Source organism: Saimiri boliviensis, chromosome 8 (genome assembly GCF_048565385.1).
Source record: "Saimiri boliviensis isolate mSaiBol1 chromosome 8, mSaiBol1.pri, whole genome shotgun sequence".
Classification (NCBI taxonomy): Eukaryota; Metazoa; Chordata; class Mammalia; order Primates; family Cebidae; genus Saimiri; species Saimiri boliviensis.
Genome location: NC_133456.1, coordinates 17,846,081 through 17,865,283, shown reverse-complemented (window position 1 = coordinate 17,865,283; position 19,203 = coordinate 17,846,081). Strand labels below are relative to the sequence as shown.

The 19,203-nt window shown below is 41.7% G+C and overlaps 2 protein-coding genes and 1 pseudogene across 7 annotated transcripts in view; 1 reads left to right on the top strand and 2 right to left on the bottom strand.

The window, feature by feature from the left end:
* ANO10 (anoctamin 10) overlaps nt 1-12,124 on the bottom strand; it is a 286,509-nt gene extending 274,385 nt beyond the window's left edge. For 2 of the 3 annotated variants that reach the window (XM_074404024.1, XM_074404026.1), the window contains exon 1: nt 11,336-11,416. The gene's annotated coding sequence lies outside the window, so the exon portion shown is untranslated. Of the gene's footprint in view, nt 1-11,335; nt 11,417-12,108 lie in introns of those variants that run through there. The other variant, XM_074404029.1, reaches the window with a different exon arrangement.
* Nucleotides 1-12,166, bottom strand: part of LOC101041316 (cytochrome c oxidase assembly factor 5 pseudogene) — a 52,509-nt pseudogene extending 40,343 nt beyond the window's left edge.
* Nucleotides 11,505-19,203, top strand: part of ABHD5 (abhydrolase domain containing 5, lysophosphatidic acid acyltransferase) — a 28,919-nt gene continuing 21,220 nt past the window's right edge. The window contains exons 1-2 of one of the 4 annotated variants that reach the window (XM_010336970.3): nt 11,571-11,656; nt 17,167-17,409. Coding sequence is in view for 3 of the 4 variants with exons in the window: in XM_039477243.2 (XP_039333177.1) it covers nt 11,505-11,656 (152 nt within the window). In the remaining variant the exon portion in view is untranslated. Of the gene's footprint in view, nt 11,657-11,946; nt 12,102-17,166; nt 17,410-19,203 lie in introns of those variants that run through there. The other 3 variants (XM_039477243.2, XM_003926218.4, XM_039477242.2) reach the window with 3 other exon arrangements.

The following is a 19,203-nucleotide window of genomic DNA, read 5'->3' as shown; positions in this document are numbered from 1 at the left end:
GTGCATCCCTGCAGAGCTAAGGTTAAATAAGCCAATTTGCTGAATTACTTAAAACCAAGTATTTATTGCATCACAAACATATTAGTTCCCACTTGTCAGAAAATGTAATAGAGCCAAGATGCCAATTGCTGTTTGTGTTCTCCCACAAGTGCAGACTAAACAGAATGGATATTCAGTACACTGTATTCAACTGAAGGGTGCATTTTCAAAACAGGATGGGAGAGAATAAACAGGCAACATTAATGTCAGAGGGAATTATGGGTATTAGTGCTTTTTTTTCTGCTTCTGTATAAACCTGACCCTGCTACAAATGTTCAGTGGCATATATAATGACAATAGATGGGTTTTGCTCTTGGAAACTCAAATACAGAAAGGCAAATGACATTTTCAATGTCAACATTTTAGAGGGCAATGCTTTTCCTGATTTATGGTGATGCCTATTATTTTGGCATGAATTTACCAGGAAAAAACAACCAGAAGAAAAATAAAAGTTCAAAGATCTGAAATAGGATGGAAAAGACCTTTTTAAAAAACATTGATTCTACTGAAAATAAAGATTCAGGGCTCTTCTGTTGTATTAAATGAAATGGAAGGCGGAGGAAAAGAACACTATTAAAATTGTCTACCCAAATCATCGTGACTTTAAATTTCCTGGGGCTGGGGAACATGACTGGAAATTGAATGCTAGTCCTTTTGGCCTCTTCCTTTCCTCTCTCTTCTCTGTTCCTATACCTAATGACACTAGAACTTGAAATTGTACAATCAGATAAAAGCCTGTTATATAGCTGCCTTCTCAATTTAATAAGTCAGAGTTTCCAGAAAAGTATGTGAAGGACATCAGAATGGGAGCTGGTATAAGCTTGGGGATTATTTCAAGGGTTATAGCTAATTTTTGATCACATGTTAATGGGAAGATTTAGCCCTGCTCTACTTCATGTGTGGGATATTCACCCACATGTCTACCTTCATATGTGGGATAGTCACCCACGCATTTTTATCATGGAATTTCCCTCTGTCACCTAGGCTGGAATGCAGTGGCATAATCGTAGCTCACTGTAATCTTGAACTGGGCTCAAGTGATCTTCCTCCCTCCAGAGTAGCTGGGACTACAGGCATGCATCACCATACACAGCGAATTTTTAAATTAATTTTTAGTTTTTTGTAGAGATGGGGTTTTACTATGTTGTCCAGGCTGGCCTGTAACTCCTGGCCTCAAGTATTCTTCCCCGCCTGCCAAGTAGCTGGGATTACAGGCACAGGTCACCATGCCTGGCCATGGCAGTGTACACTTTTTGATGAAAGTTTTCCTGAGGTGACTGCCTCCTATAATCATAGTATAAAGACCAAGTTATGACCTCACCATTCTCAACACTTAAGACATATTTCATACTTGGCATTAAATAGAAATGAAAACAAATGTCACAATTTGGGTTCTCCAGGAAGCAGTCTCTGAGACAAAGGTTTTTTGTTGTTGTTGTTTTCTAAGACAGCTTTGCTCTTGTTGCCCAGGCTGGAGTACAATGATGTGATTTCAGCTCACTGCAACCTCCGCCTCCTGGGTTCAAGTGATTCTCCTGCCTCAGCCTCCCGGGTAGCTGGGATTCCAGGCATGTGCCATTACCCCCGGCTAATTTTGTATTTTTAATAGAGATGGGGTTTTACCATGTTGGTGAGGCTGGTCTTTAACTCCTGACCTCAGGTGATCCGCCTACCTTGGCCTCCCAAAGTGCTGGGATTACAGGCGTGAGCCACCGCGCTTGGCCAAGACAGAGTTTAATGTTCAGGAGTGCCCCTGCAATCAACATCTGTGGGAAGGAAGGGAGAAAGTGGGATTGGGTAGAGAGGAAGTTGAACTGCGATGTCTTGATAGCCTCAGCCACAGGGAGTTCTGGAGCAGAAATGACTCAAAAGGATCATCCCAGTTTAAGTTGAAGTGGCTGGTCTTTAAAGTCCCTGCCTCTATCCATCCATCATTAGACGTGAGCCTTTCCTAGAAGGGCATGACCTTGGTAAGGTGGCTTTCTATTGTAATGTGTTCCTGGAAGGGACTAAAAGCTGAAAGCTGTTCCACCAAAATACTCACTGTAGCTGGGGCAATAAATCCTTCCTTGAAGGAGAATTTGAGTACCACATCTCTGTATCAACTGCAATGAGTCTCCTTACCCTGAAAAATACTAACCATCTTTTACACATCTCACATACTAAATAAGAGTATAAAAGTCTACCTACTAATACATTCAAAATGATTTAAGAACTATTGTTTTTCCAATGTATGGTGTTGGAACAATTGGATATCCACAGACAAAAACAAACATCTCACGTCCACAAAAATTAACTCAAAAAAGATCATGGATTCAAACATTATGTGTAAAATCATAAAACTTTTAGAAAAAAGCATAGGAGAAACATAGGATCCTCAAGACCTCAAGCTAGGCAAAGAATTCTCAGACTGATAGCAAAAGCATAATCCATTTTTAAAAATCAATTAATGGGATTTTATCAAATTAAAAACTTTTACTGTAAAAAAGTATGCACCGTATGAAGAAGATGAAAATATAAGCTACAGATGGCAGGAAATATTCGCATGCTACAAACCTGACAAAGTAGTGGTATCTACAGATTACAAAGAATTCTCAAAACTCAACAGTTGGAAAATAAGCAAAATACATGAATCAATATCTCATTTTGAAACGGACATACAGATGGAAAATAACCACATGAAAAGATGCTCAACATCACTAGCCATCAGGGAAATACAAACTAAAGCCACAAAGGAATATCACTACACATCCATCAGAATGGCCAAAATAAAAAAGAGAGATAACACCAAAGCCTGGCAAGGATGTGGATAAACTGGGTCAATAACACTTTGCTGGTGGGAATACATGGTACAGCTACTCTGGAAAATAGTTTGGTGGTTTTAAAAAAACAAAACATGTAACTATCATATGACCCAGCAATTGTATTGTTTGACATTTATCCCAGAGAAACTTAAACTTGGAATCACACAAAAACCTGAATGTTTTTGGCAGTTTTATTTGCAATATCTGAAAACTGGAAACAACTCAAATGTTCTGCATCAGAAAATTGATTAAACAAACTATGGGTATATTAAACCATGCAATACCACTTTGCAAGAAAAAGGAATGAATTATGCATATATGCAACAATTTTAATCTCCAAAGAATTATGGTGGGAGAAAAGTCAATCCCAAGAGGTTAAATATGGGCCAAGTACAGTGGCTCAAGCCTGTAATCCCAACACTTTGGGAAGCAAGGTGAGAGGATGACTTGAGCCTGGGAGTTTGAGACCAGCCTGGGCAATAAAGTGAGACCCTGTATGTACAAAAAATGATTTGAAAAAAAAAATAGCTAGGCATGGTTGTGGTAAGCATGTGGACCCAGCTACATGGAGGTTGAGGCAGAAGGAGTATCTAAGCATAGGTGAGTGAGGCTGTACTGAGCCCTGTTTGTACCACTGCATTCCAGCCTGTGAGACAGAGTGAGACCCTGTCTTAAAAAAAAAAAAAAAAAAAAAAAAAAAAAAAAAAAAGGTTATATTCTGTTCTATAATGATTCCATTTAGATAAATTTCTTGGAGTGACAAAATTAAGAGGAACAGATTAGTTTGTTGGGTTATATGTGCAGGAGGGAAGTGGGTATGGGTGTAAAAGGACAACAGGAGGGATCCTGTGGTGATGGAAATGTTCCACATATGTATTGTTTCTGTGTCAATATCCTGGTTGTGACATTGTAATATCATTTTGCAAAATGTTACCACAAGGGGAAGTTGGTAAAGGGTACATGTGATCTCTCTGTATTATTCTTACGTGAATCTGCAATTATGTCCATATAAATAGTTTTAAAAAGATTGTGAAAAGAATTTTGAACTAAATTAACCACATAACTTAGTAGATGAAATGGTGGCATTACACAATGGTGGGGGAAGGAGTTATCAATACATGGTGTGAATGTGATCTGATGATCTATTGTTACCTAACAAACTAAATTAAACTATAGTGGCTTAAAACCATCACCATTTTATTTTCTCACAATTCTGTGGGTCAGGAATTCAAGCTAATCTGGGCAGACATTTTAATCTACATGATAGTTGGGGCCATTCACTCAGCTGCATTCAGGAGGTGGGTAGGCTGGAAATTCTAAGAATTCACTCACAAGTCTGGTGCCTTGCTGCTCTGCACATGGCTTCTCTCTCCACGTGGCTAGCAAGGCTTCCTTATAGCATGGTGATCTCAGGGTAGTCAGACTTTTGCCACGGTATTTGACTTTGGGGAAACTAGATGAATTGGTGAACTGTGGAGCAACAGTCTTTTTTTTTTTTTTTTGAGATGGAGTTTCACGCTGTTGCCCAGGCTGGAGTGCAGTGGTGTGATCTCAGCTCACTGCAACCTCTGCCTCCCAGATTCAAGCAATTATCCTGCCTCAGCCTCCCGAGTAGCTGGGACTGTAGGTGTGTGCCACTAAGCCAGGCTAATTTTAGTAGAGATGGGGGTTTCACCATGTTAGCCAGGATGGTCTCAATCTCCTGACCTCACGATCGGACTGCCTTGGCCTCCCAGAGTGCTGAGATTATAGGAGTGAGCCACCACGCCCGGCCCAAGGAGCAAGTGTGTCTTAAGTTTCAGCCTTGAAAATGACACAGCATCACTTCTGCCACATGCCTTTAGTCAAAACAAGTCACAAATTCAGACTCAAGGGAAGGAAAAATAAACGATAATCAACATGAGATGTAGCAAGAACTTATGGCTATCTTATTCCACCATGAGGGGCCAATTAATTACAGATGTTGCTTGATCTACGTGGGGTTATTTTCTGATAAACCTACTGTAAGTTGAATATATTGTTAAGTTCAAAGTGCATTCAATGCACCTAACCTAACATTCTGGCTTAGCCTAGCCTACTTTAAATGTCCTTAGAGCTCTTACATTAGCCTACTGTTATGCAAAACCATCTAACACAAGACCTATTTTATAATAAAGTCTTAAATATTTCATGCAATTTATTTGAATAATGCAGTGAGAGTAAAAAACAGAAATGGTTGTATGGGTACTCGGTTTCTACTGGATGTGCATTACTGTCATACCATTGTAAAGTCACAAAATTGTAAGTTAAGCCATTATAAGTTGGGGACTGTATTTGAAAAACAATTTTCTTTGTGGGAAGTTTTAAAAAATTACACATTCAATTAAAAAAAAGAGATATTGAGCTATTCAGATTTTCTATTTCATCTTGTCAGTTTTAGTGAATTATGTTTTCAAAAGATTTTGTTTATCTAACTTGTCAAATGTATTGTCATAAAGCTATTTGTAGTACTGCCTTACTATCTTTTGAATATGTTGATAAGATCTCTAGTGATATCTTCTTTTTCTGTTTCTAATATTGTCAATTTGTACTTTTTCTTTTTCTTCTTATTGGCTATCCAGGCATTTATCAACTTTATTAATCCCAAGAAACCAACATATTTCGTGGATTATGCTTTTTCCACATATCAGTATGCTCTGGCATACTTCCATATTAGTACATACAGATCTACCTCATTTTTCTTAATTGCTGTCATAGTATTCTATATTATGGAGGTGCTGAAATTTATTTAATCACAGGCATTCTTCTTATTATTTTTTTTGCTATTAGAATACTGAAGCAAACGTCTTTTTATATGTCTCTACATGCACATGAAAAAGGTCAGAACCCTAGAAGTTAAATTCCTGGGCCACAGAGTACATTAATTTTCCATTTCCAAATGGCTGTGCCAATTTGCATTTCCACCAAATGGGTAGGGACATTCCCCACTGATTCCATGGTCCTGCCAGTATTTAGCAGCATCAGCCTTTTTCATTGATGTAATCAGAGTTTGAATTTGTACTGAATTGATCACTGATGAGTCTGAGCATCTTGCAGCTGTTTATGGCTTGAAGGTTTTCTCCTCTGAGAAGGCTTTTTTCATCTACTTTCTTTTCTTTCTTTCTTTCTTTTTTTTTAACATATTGAATATATTAAAGCCTTGGTTTCTCAACATGTTCGAAATAGATTTTCTAGTCTCTTCCATATTTTGCAGTTTTATTGCGCCTTTTTTCACAAGATGTCTTAGCTTTTGATGTGGTTGAATTAATCACTCTTTTCCTTTACGGCCTGGCATTTGTGTCCCACTGAAGAAGATCTTTTATTCTGGTTCTGAGAGTTCAATTAACATTCCTTAGTTAATCAGAGTCTCTTGTCTCTGGAGGACAGCTCTACCACTGAGTTCTATGATCCAGCTCCCAGGGCACCATGCTCCTCTTCCTCACTCCTCCAATCAACTATGTAGAGTTTCCAACCTCTCATGCCTTACTCCAGACTTTAAATCTGTCAGTCCTCCCCCAATCCTACCCACCCCATACACACCTCAGACAACTTGGAACCACAGAATGCTAGAAGGGACCTCAGGAATTATCTAGTCTCAAACTCTTTTTTTTTTTTTTTTGAGATAGGGTCTCACTCTGTCACCCAGCCTGGGGTACAGTGGCATGATTACAGCTCACTGCAGCCTTGCCCTCCCTGGGCTCAAGGGATCCTCCCACCTCAGCCTCCTGAGTAGAGCTGGGACCTACCAAACTGGGACCTACCAAAGGCACATACCACCACACCCAGCTAATTTTTTACTTTTAGTAGAGATGGGGTCTTGCCGTGTTGCCAAGGCTGGTCTCAAACTCCTGGGCTCAAGTGATTCATCTGTCTTGGCCTCCCAAACTGCTAAGATGAGAGGCATGAGCCACGACACCCAGCCCAAACTCTCATTTTTATAGATGAGGATTAAGAGATCTAGACCTTGCTGTCCAGTATGGTAACCATTAGCACTATGTGACTTCCAAATTTCAACTTAATTAAAATTCAAAATTCAGTCACACTAGCCAAATTTCAGATGCTCCACAACCACCTGTAGCTAATGACTACTGTATCAGAGAGTGTGGGATAGAACATTTCCATCATTACAGAATGTTCTAGCAGACAGGTTGCTCTAGAGCAGGCGTCCCCAAACTACGGCCCGCGGGCCGCATGCGGCCCCCTGAGGCCATTTATCTGGCTCCCTGCCACACTTCAGGAAGGGGCACCTCTTTCACTGGTGGTCAGTGAGAGGAGCACAGTATGTGGCGGCCCTCCAACGGTCTGAGGGACAGTGAACTGGCCCCTTGTGTAAAAAGTTTGGGGACGCCTGCTCTAGAGCTTCATTACTTCAAGGGTAGTCTGCTGATTGGCCTCAGGAACACACGCATAACTAGGAGCTAGTTAGAAATACAGATCTCAGGCTCTACTTCAGACCTACAGATTCAATCTACAATTTAACATGATCCACAGGAAGTCTGCATGCAGAGTAGAGTCTGAGAAGCCCTAAAGTCATGTGATTTTTTTCTTTTTTTTTTTTTTGAAAAGTCATACAGCTGATTGATGTTTAGGCCTTTCCCTTGACCTAGCTACCACTTTCCCTAATCATCCTGTGCCCTTCTTATTATCTCCCTGCCACATTTGCTTTCCTTTATTACAGCATTTCTTTATAAACATTTACGAGCTGGGCATGGTAGCTTACGCCTGTAATCCCAGCACTCTGGGAGGCCAGGAGTTTGAGACCAGCCTGGGCAACACATTGAGACCTGTTTCTACCAAAACCAAAAAAATATTTACAGGCCATTGAAGCCCTCAGAAAAAATCCCCTTCTCCATGCCCTTACCCTCATTCTGGTTTGTGTTTGCTTGGCAGGCTTATGATAAAGGCCCAGGCCCCTGTGATAGCTGTTGTATTGCTCCGCACTTTCCCTGGGGAACTGCTGTTGGAGGACTGGAAATTAAAGCCAACCCTTAACCCAGTGGGACCCAGTCATCAACCAAGTGTATGGCACACTTGGTCTTGGTGGGACAATGGCAGCATTTAGTCTTTAGGCCACAGCCCTAAGGCAGAACACACAGAGCAGACTCTGAACTTGTTTGGTTAGTGTCATATCTGGCCATCTGATTGGAGAGAACAAAGTAGGTACTGGCAATCTCCCAATGTAAGCACTGCTCAATCAGGTAATTGGTTAGTAGGTCACAAAAAGGAAGTTAATTGGGAGGTAGGGGACTGAGCTGGCCTTAAACTCAGAGAGGCCTGCTTTCAGGGCACCACCAAACTTCAGGGAGGTAGTGATGGAGGAGATCTGATCCAAGCAGTGGTTAAAGTATGTGGGGCCCTTGGGATATAGGTTGCAATGGCACGTGTTGGTCCATTGTCTCCCAAGAAGATACAGTCCAAGGGCCCCAGGGTGGCATGGTGGTCAGGACAGAGTTGTAGGTTTCCATCATTGCTGGCAACACCCAGGGGATGGGTGAATGGCCAGTTCTAGCTTGGACTTCTTGCCATTGTTGAAGATGACTCCTTCATTAGCAGCAAGGTGAAGCTTGGGCCAGAGCTACTCCCAGAGTTAAGGAAGAGCATGAAGTCCTACAGTCCTATGCACTGCTTGTCGGTTTCCGCATAAACTCTAGCATTGGATCAATGGTCTCTTTCTCTCTTTTTTTTAAAAACTGACTGTTCAGCAGGCACGAGTATCTTTGAGAGCAGACTCCAGGTCCATAAAGACCAAAGTGCTGCAGGAGTTGCTGCAAAATCCTAGGGTTTCATTACTGGACTCAGTACCACTGGGCTTGGACTGTGTTCCAGGCACTAGGGTTCTCAACAAACACTCTATTGGGATTGTAGTGTTTTACCCATGTGAGTTTAAACAGAAGTGCCATGCTCTGAGTTTGTTGAGAGTCCATTTTAATGCCAGTGTCCGTGACCCAGAGTCAGCTAATGCTCAAACCTCTCAGCCCAGAACAAAGAGCAGTCAACATTTAGTTTAGGGTCAGGGGGCAATAAGCAGATTATTACAGAAGCAGAAGGAGCAGGTTGGGGGGGTTCATAACAACAAAATTCTATTTAAAGTTGTTTTTCACTCAGGATGTGGGATAGGCAGTTACACAGTTGCAGGTACAGGATGTATGGGCCAGTGGGACCTGTTTCTCAGAAAATTGGTTACAAAGATGCCAGGTATCTCAGACTACAAAGTTCTCGGAACAGAATGCCCTACATAGCTCAGGGTGGGTAAAATGGGAGTTGGCAGGATTGTTTAAAATGTATTCGCCACAGCCAAGCTAGGGTATTTCAGTAGAGGATCAGTTTCTGCAAACACACTACAAGTGTCTGGCAACACTGTCGTGGAGGCTAAAGTAACTCCATCTTGGATGCTAATCCACCATGTTGATTTCTGAGTAACCCCAGTTTTGGGAAGGCCTTCAAGTTTTCTACTTTATCTATCATTCCTTGTATAAGAGCATGTGACAGGCTGTTCTTTGTTATGAAGAAATATGGCTTGGTGCAGTGGCTTATGCTTGTAATCCTAGCGCTTTGGGAAGCTAAGGCAGGCAGATCATTTGAGGTCAGGAGTTCTAGACCAGCCTGGCCAACATGGTAAAATCCCGTCTCTACTAAAACTACAGAAAATTAGCCAGGCATGGTGGCTGTACTCCCAGCTACTTGGGAGACTGAGGCAGAATTTATTGAACCTGGGAGGCAGAGGTTGCAGTGAGCCAAGACTGAGCCACTGCACTCCAGCCTGAAACTCTGTCAAAAAGAAAAAAAGAAAAAAGAAATACTTGGGACTGGGTAATTTTATAAAGAAAAAGTTATTATTATTATTATTTTTTTTAGAGACGGGGTTTCACCATCTTGGCCAGGCTGGTCTCGAACTTCTGACCTCGTGATCCACCCACCTTGGCCTCCCAAAGTGCTGGGATTACAGGTGTGAGCCACCACGCCTGGCCTGAAAAGAAGTTTAATTGGCTTACGGTTCTGCAGGCTATATAGGAAGCATGCTGCTGGTACCTGCTTGGCTTCTGGGAAGGCTTCAGGGAGCATTTACTCATGGCAGAGGGCAAAGCAGGAGCAGGCATCTTACATGGCTAGAGTAGGAGCAAGAGAGTGAGGGGTAGGTACCACACACTCTTAACAACCAGGTCTCACGAGAACTTACTATTGCAAGGACATCATTAAGGGGATAGTGCCAAACCATTCATGAAAAATTCATCCCCAGGATCTAATCACTACCCATCAAATCCCACCTCCAACACTGGCGATCACAATTCAACATGAGATTTAGAGAGGACAACAACCAAATTGTATCAGAGCACATACTTACTCACCTGCTGTTAGGTCAAAACAACCTTGGTCTTTGCGAGTAACAGCACAGAGATTTACCTGTCTTGCTGCTGTCCAAGACCACGCTTCTGTCCATAAGTTCCCTAATAAATCACCTTTTAGTGACAAGCTGGATTTGTCTGCCTCATTCTTTAGTTTTTCAGCTCCTTCTGCCTCTGGAGGTCACTTTGCATATATGGCCCTTTCATGAAACAACCATTAATTCCTGTAAAAACGTTTTTTATATGTTCTGGTCTTCCCTAAAATATTTTATGAATTGGATCAAACACAATAAAAAATTTATTAGTTATTACGATGCCTAAGAATTTATACGTGGCTTTCCCCTCTCTAAATTACAGAAGACACTATCCCTATCCCAGAGGACCTTCTTGTGTAGCTGGAAAGATACTCAATAATGTTTATTAAAATGCTATAACAATTACACGAGGCTGAGAATCTGAGTGCTATATGAGTGATAAAGACAGGTTTAGATCGAGGCTCAGAGGAGAGGAAAGGGGAGGAGAGTCAGGGAAGGAGAGCAATGAACTGAGTCTAAAATAAAGGTTAATACATTAGTGTACGATCTATCAAAACAGGAGCCGTATTTCAATCCATTGTTTCCAAGCACCTACAACAGAGTGGGTCCATAGTAGACACATCAAACACAAATGGATGAGTAGTAGTGCGTGGCAGAATTAAAAAGCAGGTTGTACCTGATAGCTAAAAGACTTGAAAACAGGTCAAGAAATGGTGCCATTAAGGTTAGTCACTCCCACTCAATAACTCTAAGTAGTTAAACGCCGACTCTTTTCACCCTCCAGGCATCTAGAGAGGTGGGTGGGAGGGAAGTTGCTGGTTCTGGCCACTACTGTAACCCCAGCACCTAGAGCGGTGCTCAAACGACTGAAGGCTCCTGCGAGTCGCCCTCTCCCCTTGGCCCCGCCACCCGCGGGGAAGGGCTGGCGGGGGGTCACACAGCATCTCCATTACGGCATTTCATTCGCCACGGCACCATCTTTCGGACTCTAGCTAGGCTCTTCCAGGACTGGGCGCGCCTCGGTCCCCAGGGTGCCACCTGACAGCCAACACCGACGGGATAACGCATGAATAGAGTCGTTATTAAAATTAGCTACCTCCTGTCTCTGCCGGGTGAGTCTCACCAGTCCCTCTGGGCTGACTGTCCCGCCCGGAGCTCACACTCGGGCGCACCAGGCAGGAGGACGCTGCTGGGGGTGGGGAGCCATGGCCGGACACGCGCAAGCGCCGGGGCGCCGCCGGGCAGTGCGAGTGCGAGGACGACGCATGCGCGGGCATCGGCGGGGCCTTAAGGGCGGCGGCTGCCCGGGAAGGCCCAGTTGGCCTGTCAGCCGGCTTCGAGGCACTCCCGGCGCTTGCGCGGCGGGGGTTATGGCGGCGGAGGAGGAGGAGGTTGACTCGGCTGACACCGGAGAAAGGTAAGCGCAGCCGGCAGGGGGCGGGGGGGCTTCGTGTGTCTCCGGCGCGCGCCCTCCGCGCGGGCCGGGTTGAGGCCCAGCGGGCGGCACCAAGGACTCGCCGCCCGCCTGGCGACGACCGGCCGCTTCCTCCACCCGCCCCAGCAAGAGCCCGCGCGGCGCCCCGAGGCGTCCCGGTGCCGCTCTACCCAGGACAGGCTCCCGTCAGCGCCAGGGCCCCGAGATGTCTGAGCCGGACTCTGGCCGCGCGGGGAGGCCACCTTGACCCCACGCGGAGGGTCCTCCCGGTGGTTGTGTCAGCCGGCCCGGCTCGGGCTCTGCCAAGGGACCCGGCCTGCCCCTGTGCGGCCGGCGGGCGGTGCCCGGCCGACCCTGCACCTGACTGCGAGGCGCGGGAAATGGCCGGGTCGCTCCGTCCGCCCCCCAGCGCGGCTTCTGTCTTCAGGTACTACCTGTGCTCTGTCCAGCTCCGGCCGCTGGGCGATCCTTCCCGAAGCCGGAGAAAGGGGCGGCGCTTCTTTGGGGGTGGTTTAGACGGAGGCCCGAATTCGCGCGGCGAGCGGCTAGAGGGCGGGGGTGCTGGGAAGGAGGGAGCGGGAGAAGGAGTTAGGGAAGTGGGTGTATGGCTGTGGGTTCAGATGCTTCACAGAAACAAAATTAGCCCTTAAGATAGAGATACCACGTTCAAATGTGGTGATTCATTTCGGATGAAGGTCTTTGTCTTCAAAGCTCCACTGTCCCTTATTTGTTTGCGCTTCTGGGATTATTCTGGCTTTACTGGAGAAGTCCGTGTTGCATGTGCCTTAGAAGAACACACATAACATATAGGAAACTGGAAGTTGGAGGGCAGATGTCTAATGTGAAACTTCTTGATATACAGGTATAGTGAGTTTATTCTTTTCTACACCTAAATGACTTCTTGCACTTGTTAGAAGAATAGTAGTTAATGAGTGGAATAATTAAATTGTTTCGGAGATTATTGCCTTGTTTCTCAAGGCCTGTCATTTATATTGGAAAGTAAACTTCTACACTTCCCCCATATATATTCAAGTTTTTGATATTGATTCTGCTTCAGACATCTGGAGAAATTTGTCTAGGAAACATAACCTAAATGGTAGAATATGAAGTACCGTGAAGACAGGGATATTTGGAAAGATGTATGGGGAAAACTTGTGAAATATTGGAAACAAAGTTATTCTCTTGAGTTTTGTTTATTTGATGAATGAGTCCACTGTTGAGGTTTGTTGATGAACTTCCTGTTGAATGTTACGTAGATGCAGTAGGAACCTAATTGGTAGGTTGTGTTCTCATTTGGTTTGTCACATTTTTGACTCTTGACACTACTTTCAGGTGGACTCTTTGGTTTTGGTGTTGTGGGGCCTGGGAGTCCAAGACACAACCTGAAAGCGTTTTCTGGCGTTGAGTGATGGTTGGAGGTCACTGGAGGTAGATGATTAAAAAATCCTTAGCAGCTGATCAGCCATAGTTTCTACAGCGGTGGGCTTTCCCGATATTCTTGGCAATACGCTTTAGCAGTGTCCAGCGACTACACTGGTATGTCCTGAATGTACCAAGCAGGCAAGCAGAGAAGGTTAAGCCTCTGCCCCTCCTGGATGTTCCCCAGAAGTAATCCTGTTAATTCTAAGGTAGACCCTGTGTGCTGGGTATTATTGTTCCCATTTTGTAGTTGAAACTGCCTCTGGAAAGGCTGCTAACAGCTTGCCAGCAAGGAGTAGGGCTGCATTGGAACCCTTTGAGGTGTCTGGATTTAATCTAAGGTGCTTTTCCCTGTGTATCTGCTGCCTGTCACTGGAATTGGGAACGCTGTGGGATATTTGGCTCTTGTTTTGAATACAATTCCCTACCCTTAAGACATTGGACATTTAGATAGGGAGATGACATTAACAAAGGAAAGTTATAAAATGGTCACCTGATGGCTTTTTGGAGAGTATGATTCTTGTCTTTTACTTTGTAGCACTTAGTGAAGACCCGCATCCTGGGGATGCATTTTGCTTTCCACATTCAACCTCTTTCAGTTGCAGTACAGTTGAGAAAGCTAAATGTAATGAGAGTAGGGTAGACTTCCATGAATGGCTTTAAGTTGTCCTAGAGAATGATTAAGTGTCAGTTGAGAGAAAGCTGTCACAGAATTGCCCATTTGCAGGGTAGACCATAAAAGAGGTGATTTGCAGTTGTATGCTGGAGTTGATTTGTACCAGCAAGCCATTGCTATGTTTTCAGGAATTTTGCCAACTGTTGGCAGCTTGAAATTGGTCACGGTGGGAGTATTTACACAATGGAAATAATCAAATGTTATAAATAAGGTATAAATAAGGGATTTTTCTCTCCCCTCCCGGCTTAAGTCTGTTTGCCAGCTCCTCGCTGGGTTTACATTAGAATGTGATTGTAGGTCTTTGCCTTGGAGATAGAATGGATTTCTCTATCTAATCTTTTTAAAAACTGGCAAGATATGTGCCTTTCTCTCTGCTCCCTTCTTTCCTTCCCAAACCGTTGCCATCTGACATCTTAAAAAAAAAAATCACAGAACTTTTCACTGCCACATCCCAATGGCCTTCTAGTTTTTTCAGTTCTTCTTCTTGGGTCCTTTTTGGTGTTTGCTACTGTAATGGTAGCTACTACTTTTTAAACGCTTATTAAACATTCTAGGTCTTAATTACATTTTGCCTTTTATCTTACCTGAGTCCTCTCTCTTTTTTTCATTCTCTAAATGTAGTCATTTTCCAAGATTCTGTCATTATCCTTCTTTTTATATTTTGTCTTGTTTATGCAAACTTCTTAAACTGTTTTGTCTATGGAGATGACTCAGATCTCATTCTTTTTCTGGAGCCCGCGTCTGTACTCTGGTGATGTTTCTAATTGTCAGATGTTTATGCCTGATTCCTCAAAATTTAACATGTCCAGACTATGACCTTATTTTTACCTTCCTGCTCCTAAACGATATAAAAAGCTCAGTTCTTCCTCTTGAAACATTATATTGGCTTAAGCATTACCTTGAGTAATTGTTAGATTATTAGTCTAATCTCATGGTTCTGTAATTCCCACTCCTGATTGTAAGTTATTTAAAAAAATCATGTGGAGAGATGATTCATTAAAACTGATTGTTCAGTTTGAGACCTAAGATTTTTAGCTTTAATCCGTTTATTATTTTGTGAATGAACCTATTTTAGAACTGATGCAAAGAAATGTCACTGACTTGTTAAGTAGAGTACACGTGTGGCTTCTTCAAGTATGTTTGATAATGAGGTCATGTAAGTGATTCTAAAATGGTTTGTTTACTGTGTGAAGGAAGGTAGGAAACGGGGGAGAAAAGTGTTACCAGCACGTGGCTTATCTAAAACACTTATACTACAACTCTGAGTCTTTAAAAGTTACAGGTTAGAAGTTGGTGGCAGGGGGCGGCAGCTAAAAGACTGTTAATTAATGTGTTAACCTATGTTAGAGGGCCTGTGTTGTCGTCCATCTAACAGTGATAATTTGAATCACTTAAATATCATTTATCTAAAATAAAATGGCATGAGAGTCACTTAAATTGTAGCTGTATGAGACCATATTCTTTTTTTTTTTTTTTAAGAGACAGGTTCTTGCTCTGTTGCCCATGCTGGAGTGCAGTGGCACAATCGTAGCTCACTACAGCTTCAACCTCCTGGACTCAAGCAATCCCCCTACCTCAGCAACTTGCTCCTCACCCCCCTATTCTCTCCCAGGTTGCTGGGACTACAGGCATGTGCCAGGCATCTGGTCTTGACCTCCTGACTGAGTCAAACAATCCTCCTGCCTCAGCCTCCCAAATATTCTTTTTGTCGTTTCTCTTTCTCTTTCCCAAGAATAGAATTTAAAAAGTCAATTCACAAGAAAGGTCTTTATTTACCCAAGTGTTACAATTCCCAATTTGGAAGTTTTTAATCGTTAGTTGAGGAAGTATTTCAGATAAATATAAATGTAAATATATATATATATATATATACCTCTAATTAATTTGGATATTTATAATAAAAATCAAAGCCTTATGGCTTCTTTAAATGGGGTAGAATACTGTGCTTAGGTTAGTTTATCAAGAGCAATAATAATTTTATATGATTTTTCTCTCTTAACTGTACCAGAATAGGAATGGAGGTCATTTTAAACAAAGTTGTAATATAATGAAATCCTCTTCACTTATAACCTAATTAGCAATGTTATTTAAGTGGCCAAGAGTGTGTGGAAACTGGCCAGATTTCTGCATATTTTCTTCAGAATACTTTGAAACCTCTTTCACTGTTTCATAATATTTATAGATTATGCAATTCAGGTTTAGTAATACTATAGATAGTCAGATATATTAAATAACAAAACAGATTACTAGGAAACTTACATGTTGATGATGTGGAATATAGTATGATGTAATATTTTTTTTAAAAGATTAGGTAAGAAGTTAAGGGGAAAAGTGTTGTCAGTCTCTTGCTCAGGATACTTAAAATCAAATTCTTAGGTAAATATACTCTGTTAATATGTTAAGAACATCTTACTTGGCTTTCCTTAGAATTGCCACCTCTGATGTGATCTTTTAAAATGTTTCTTACTCAAAAGTCTGCTCACTAAACAGATTCTCAGCTTGCACTACAGTGGTTATAAAACATGAATCCTTTTATTTTTTTGTTTTTAATTCTGTGATTCGATGCTTTAGGGCTTATACCTTTTGCCTCACTAATAAGGTAAGTGCCCAACTGATGAGGCTCTGTAGAAAACTTTCTGGCTTGCATTGGTAGGCTTTCCCTATGTCATAGATGCTTACCATTAGAAAGCTATTGACACTTTGGTCAATGTTGAATTTAGACCTCAGTGATAGATGATAGTGTTTATTGTTTATCTCCTTAAATAAAATAGAGAAGTTACGTTTTGCTTCTTTTTTCCAAAGCTATGAGGAAGAGGCATTGAATCTAGTTTACTGTTTTGTAGATGGGCTGTGTGAATTTATTTTTTGCCTTGAATTTTTGTGACCTCAGCTTGTGTGATAGCTGACAAGCTTCAGTCCTGTGTCCTTAGTTCCAGTTTTCTATATATTAAACCTAGGAATGCTGAACAACACTGAATGGCATAGGATACACTGGGGAAGGGGCAAAGGGTCTCTTTATTTACCCCAAAGACAAGAGATAGAGTTGGATGAGTAAGTTTTAGAGGGTTGAAGCAATAGAGATGGCAAGGTAAGGTATGGGACCTTTGAACAAACAGGAATCAACTAAAGGATGGAAAAAAATAGGCCCTAGTGTTTTACTCATTGGAAATGTTCCTTGGAGCCTATTGTATACATAACACTTAATCCTGTAGAATGTCTCTAAGAAAGAAGTAGAGGATAGTTTCTGTAAAACATTTAATTATCTGGTTAAAGTAAAACTGGACAGAAACACTGTCAGGGCTTAGGGGAAGAGTGCTATCTTTACAATTCCATTAAGAGTGAAAATATCTTGCTATGTTTTGTTAAATATGTATTTTTCTGTTTAAATATACTTTAGGAAAAACCCCACTTTAAAAAATCACCGTTTTGATGAAAGTGCTTCTGTGGAAACCTGAAGAGAGTTGGTGCCTATTCTTACGGTTGAAGATCCCTGCTTTTGAATGTAATGCACTAAGCTTGCAAACATGAAAACATGTTTTGCCCCTTCTCTGAGTTGAGCTGGTCACTAGGAGGCAAATCCATGGACAGACAGCCCTGTTGTTTGAAAGTTGGTTTTGTGGAAAGTGATAAGTTGGTGGAGGTAGGCATTATTCTTTCATTACAGGCTGATATGTAACTTTTTAAACTCTGGTGCTTTGTGCATAGTAGGTATTCAGAGTCTGAATTGTTTTTTGAATGTCATTTTTTAAAAAAAAGATGAAACAATACATCTGTATTTTCTTTGACCAATTTGTCTATAATATCAGTTGGAGCAATAATATAGGTCATTTCACTGTAACTTTTTTTTGATTGACCTCTGATTGTCTGTGGCAAATAATTATGATATGGTTTGAGGGATGTTTGTTTAAGTCAGTGGATGAAATTGGGTTGTAAGTAATTTCTTGTTGGTACTACTTCATATTTTTATGGTTAAATATAGACCTAATACCTGGTCAAGGACGAAAGAGTTTTATGCTAATAATGGTTTATTATTTTTGACCTCTAAAAATCATGAGATTCTTTTATTTTAATGGCCTGTGTACTAGTCCATTCTCATGCTGCTATAAAGAACTACCTGAGACTTGGTAATTTATAAGAGCTGTGGAAAGCCATAAAAACACATAATCCTGTGAAAATTTGAGAGCTATGAAGTACTGGAAAAAGTACAACGTATAAAAGAAAAGATGGGATGGAGGTAGGCTGTGGATGGATTGCAAAGTACCTTCTGTGCAGGTCTGAGAAAATAAAGACTTTATCCAGTAGGTCATGGGCAACTCTTCAGACATTTTAAGGAAGGTAGTCATTGAGAAGAAAGCACTTCGGAATGGCTCAGAGTCAAACTCAAATCTCTACTTGTGTCATTTACTTACTAGTTGTATACCCTTGGACTTGGTGCTTAACATTTCAGAACTTCAGTTTTTACATCTATGAAATGGGGATAATTTGGACTGATAATACCCTGGATTATGAGTGACTTAATCATTCAGCAAACATTATTTATTGAGCACCTGTTATACATAATATCCAGATAAATTCTACAGGGAAGGGATATATTGTAGGAATACCCTGGATTATGAGTGACTTAATCATTCAGCAAATGTTATTTATTGAGCACCTGTTATACATAATATCCAGATAAATTCTACAGGGAAGGGATATATTGTAGGATGAACCTACAAAGGTTAGAAAAGCTGGATTTTGAATCACAACCCTTCCAAAACTTAGCACATTTTCTTACTCACACCTGTTCTTACTCTTGTGTCGTCTATCATTATAGTGGTACCCTAAGACAGAAGCCTGGGAACTCTGATTATACGTTTTTTATTTCCAACCAGTTATCAAATCCAACCTGTTTTCCTTTTAAATATTCTTTGACCACATCTTCTTGTTTCTATTCCTATTGCCAAAGCCTTGGTTTGAGCCCTTACCTCTCATCTGGACTCTGCTGTAGTTCACTTTTCTAATTTGTTTCTTTTTCATCAGAAAGTTCTTATTTTAAATCACACCAGTCATGTTCTGAGCCCTTGCTGTCAAATGACTGCTGAAGCCCTACATTATTATAATAAGCTTTTGGTTTGTGGCTGCCAGGCCAGGAGTTGAAGGCTCACCCTCTCCTTTGTTGGCTACAAGCAAAAGTATGTCAGTTCCAGCCTCCCCATGCCTTTCCTCAATAGTTGCCTCAGATCTGCATCTTTGTTCTTTCTTGTGCTGTCTTCTGACAGATGCTTTGGTCATTCTATTCGTCTACTGTTTGCTGAAATCCATAGCTTTTTATATTTCTATTAACAGTTAACCAGGTCACCCTAAGCAGACTGTACACCGGCCAGACCCCCACATTTGTGTTAGGGGTATGTGAGTACTCTTACGAGATTTGAAGCCTTTTTCCCCGCAAAAA